This window comes from Cynoglossus semilaevis, chromosome 20 (assembly GCF_000523025.1).
Source record: "Cynoglossus semilaevis isolate Cse_v1.0 chromosome 20, Cse_v1.0, whole genome shotgun sequence".
Lineage (NCBI taxonomy): Eukaryota > Metazoa > Chordata > Actinopteri > Pleuronectiformes > Cynoglossidae > Cynoglossus > Cynoglossus semilaevis.
In genome coordinates, this window is record NC_024326.1 from 8,084,640 (window position 1) to 8,087,928 (window position 3,289).

Below are 3,289 nucleotides of genomic sequence, written 5' to 3' on the forward strand. Positions count from 1 at the left end.
GAGGGAATTCAGACGAGGAAGAGAAAACCCAAAACACTGAATAAAAGCAAGGGATCCTCTGGTGAGTCACGGGGGCAAATTACTGTTCACGTTCTATAGTTTAAAAAAATGTATTATTTTTCACGTTTAACACTGATGTAATATATATATTTTTTGATTTTTTTTAAAGGAAATAACAGCTCCATCTCAATGACTCCCACATCAACTTCTTCATCCAATTCTGAGGATTGTTCCAAAACAAGCTCTCCATCTGGTCAAGTGTCAGGGGTAAGATTATAATTAGAATAATCTATTTATTATTGTTATTATAAAATCAACGATATATTGCTTAATCTACATTTAACACACACACACACACACCTTAGCCTGAACTGAACTTAATTAAAAATTAATTTAAAATTTAATTTAAATTAATTTAAATTGTATTACAAATTACTGCCTAATCCTAATCTTTTCATTATCATTTAATCTGAATGAATTCCAATCCTAACTCCAAACTAAATTTCGAACATCAAACATCATCTCTTATGTAGAAAGAGGTAGAGAGAGAGAGAGAGAGATTAGGGAAAATCTATTAATTGTTGCTAATCTACAAAACTAGTTATTCCCATCACAGCAGGTCCAGACATATGTGATTGATTATATTATTTTAGTTTCCAGTGGCACTTTGGCCCAGAGGCAATGTCTCTGTCATTGGTGTGGAACCCCAGGGTTCACCTCCTGGGCAAGTTCGAATCCCGGTTAGGGCGGTTGGTACCTTCCAGTGGACTCACCACCTGCAGGAAGGTTCTGGGGGGTTGGTACGGTGCAATGTGATTTGGGTGTGATTTTAGTTTCCTCATCAAACTCAAAGTAACGATATTTTAGAAAGGTCAAAAATATATGTCCCTGACTGCAGAGGTTTGGAGGAGGTTCATGAAGCTTTGGTCTCCTGGTTTTCCAACTGTCCAGTTTTTCTTCTTAGAGCGTTTTTAAAAAAGTCCTCCCACATTCTTCCACACGATTCAAATTTCTAACGAAACTCCCAGTTTTAGGTGAACTGAAATATTCCTTCCTCTTCTGTCTCCGACTAAACTGGAACTGCAATGTCGCAGAATGGTCTTTTTTTTTCAGACTTTGCTAAAGTTTTATTTATATAAAACCTATATTTTTCACGTCTTATGTCTCTACTGTTATTCCTCTTGACTTTTCCCATTGGTTCAAATAAACATTAAACGTTTTTGCTTTGCTGTCTTGCAGGTCAGTTCGTCTGTGCTGTCCAATTCAGGGGATGGAACAGGCACCGGCTCAGTCATGAAATATTCAGCACAGGACGGCCTGTACACCAGCGTCGGCCTGACCCAGTCTTCAGATGTAGCTTCAGTCCGTGGTGAATCCTGGTGCATGGCCTTAGCTTGATCAAAAGATGTTTTTTTTCTCTCTCTGGAAGGACAGTAATCCTTGGCCCCGTGTGTCTGGATGCTACACATTGTGGAAGTATTTTTGGACATTTTCGAGCAGACGTGGACAGTGGGGGAGAAGAGAGAAGAGTAAGACCACTCTAGGTCGTTGCTGCAGGCTGGGAGCCAGGGTGGACTATCTGGGATTTCAAATCACAAAAAAAAAAAAAAAAGGGAAACGCCAGGCTTGATGATCAACTCGACGGATGGCCTGCTGTGGATGGATTCTGGACCTGCCATGCACTCGAAATCTCCACCATCCACGGCACTGCAGCCATCATGTACTGTAGATAACGTATTTTTCTCTCTGAAGAAAAAAAACCTGATGATTGGATACAAGCGCTTCATCAAGCGCTGCACTCTTTTAGTACATTTAGATTTTTCATTTTTATTTCTTTCCTTCCCCAACTGGAATCATGCGACACGTGCCTTGACGAGTTTTACGAATCAGAAAAAGAAAAAAGAAAAAATATTTATAAATCTTCTAATGTTGAAAACATGGTTATGATTGTGAATAAAGATATCAATATAGAGTAGAGGATGAACCATTCTGACGCCTTCCTTTCTTTTGTGTGCGTCCTGTAATACAGTAGTGTTGAATGTGCACATGTTTTCCACTGAAAGCTCTTACTGTATTTGACTGAAGCTCACATGGTTTAAACAGGGTATAAATGACGGCGTCGTCCCGTTTGTTTGTTTGTTCGTTTGTTTGTGTGTTTAATCACTAGTGAGTATGAACTCCTTCAGACAAATCTTTGATGCTGAAACACTGTCGGCCCGTGGCCGAGGCGTGAAGGTACTTCCCTCAGAGCAGAGCTTCAGAGACGTGAAGCAGTTGGACGGATTTGTTTGAACAAAGCACACCCAGAATAGCTGCGAGTCCACTGACCTTTGTGTTACAAGACATAAAATGCAAAATAAGGACTGTTGGCTGCACAACCATGTGATTCATTACTAACAGTGTAATTTTCACAGCACAAACATGAACTGTGGTTTTAAGTTTTGTTTGTTTTTTTTTTTTAAATGAAATTAGAGCAATGTGAAGAGTGTAGTCATCTCTGAACAAACCCATGTTACCTTGATGACAGTACATAAACCCCAGTAAGGGTTAAATGTAATGAAACATTTTTTTGGAGTTTCATGTGACAAGCAGACAATCAGAAAAATAAAGAGCGATGCACAACAACCGGAATTACAATTTATGATAATTCATGAATATTTTGATTTATTTTTTTGTCTGTTTGTTTTGTTACGATGTCCTCCTACCACCACATACGTCAGGTCTAGTAGCCAACTCAAGCCATAAAGAAAATTCACATATGTCCATTTAAATGATTCCATAGTTCACCCTTTCACCCTCACGGAGCTATTTATTTCTTGTACTATGTGTTATGTTTTTTTTTAAATTCTTGGAATTTGTAAAATATTTAATTTTAATCCATTAAATTGTTTTGGTGAGGCAAATGAAATAAGAGTCACTCTGTGTTTTTAAGAAAATATCAACATGCCACGTGTTTCTGAAACATTTACAATCACAATTTCCGATTTGATGACAAAGTTGAACATTTGTTTATGCGCCTGCTTTATGGATTTTATTGGTTCAACATTAACTCAATTGATACCTTCAGAATTTGGACGAGTTTACCACATCTGACGCACACGTAAAAATGTACACAGACTTGGGGTTTTTTTTATCAGTTTGTGGTCACAGATGTCTGATAGTTAATCTTAATGATGAGCCAGATGTTTTCAGTAGGAGACAGATCTGAACTGCAGGCAGGAGAGTCAAGCACTTACCTACAGAGGTAAGCTTCTGTGATGAGTCAAGAATCCAAGGATTCCCTGCAACA

At 38.2% G+C, this 3,289-nt stretch overlaps 1 protein-coding gene and 1 long non-coding RNA gene across 4 annotated transcripts in view; one reads left to right on the forward strand and one right to left on the reverse strand.

Moving 5' to 3' along the window:
• Positions 1–2,459, forward strand: part of gata6 (GATA binding protein 6) — a gene marked incomplete in the record, with an annotated part of 5,706 nt that extends 3,247 nt beyond the window's left edge. The window contains 3 exon segments of the mRNA XM_025066043.1: positions 1–61; positions 170–267; positions 1,240–2,459. Coding sequence (XP_024921811.1) covers positions 1–61; positions 170–267; positions 1,240–1,398 — 318 coding nt within the window.
• Positions 1–3,289, reverse strand: part of LOC103396348 (uncharacterized) — an 11,086-nt gene extending 7,797 nt beyond the window's left edge. For all 3 annotated transcript variants that reach the window (XR_003053028.1, XR_003053029.1, XR_003053027.1), the window contains exon 1: positions 3,237–3,289. This is a non-coding gene — a long non-coding RNA (uncharacterized LOC103396348). The remainder of the gene's footprint in view (positions 1–3,236) is intronic.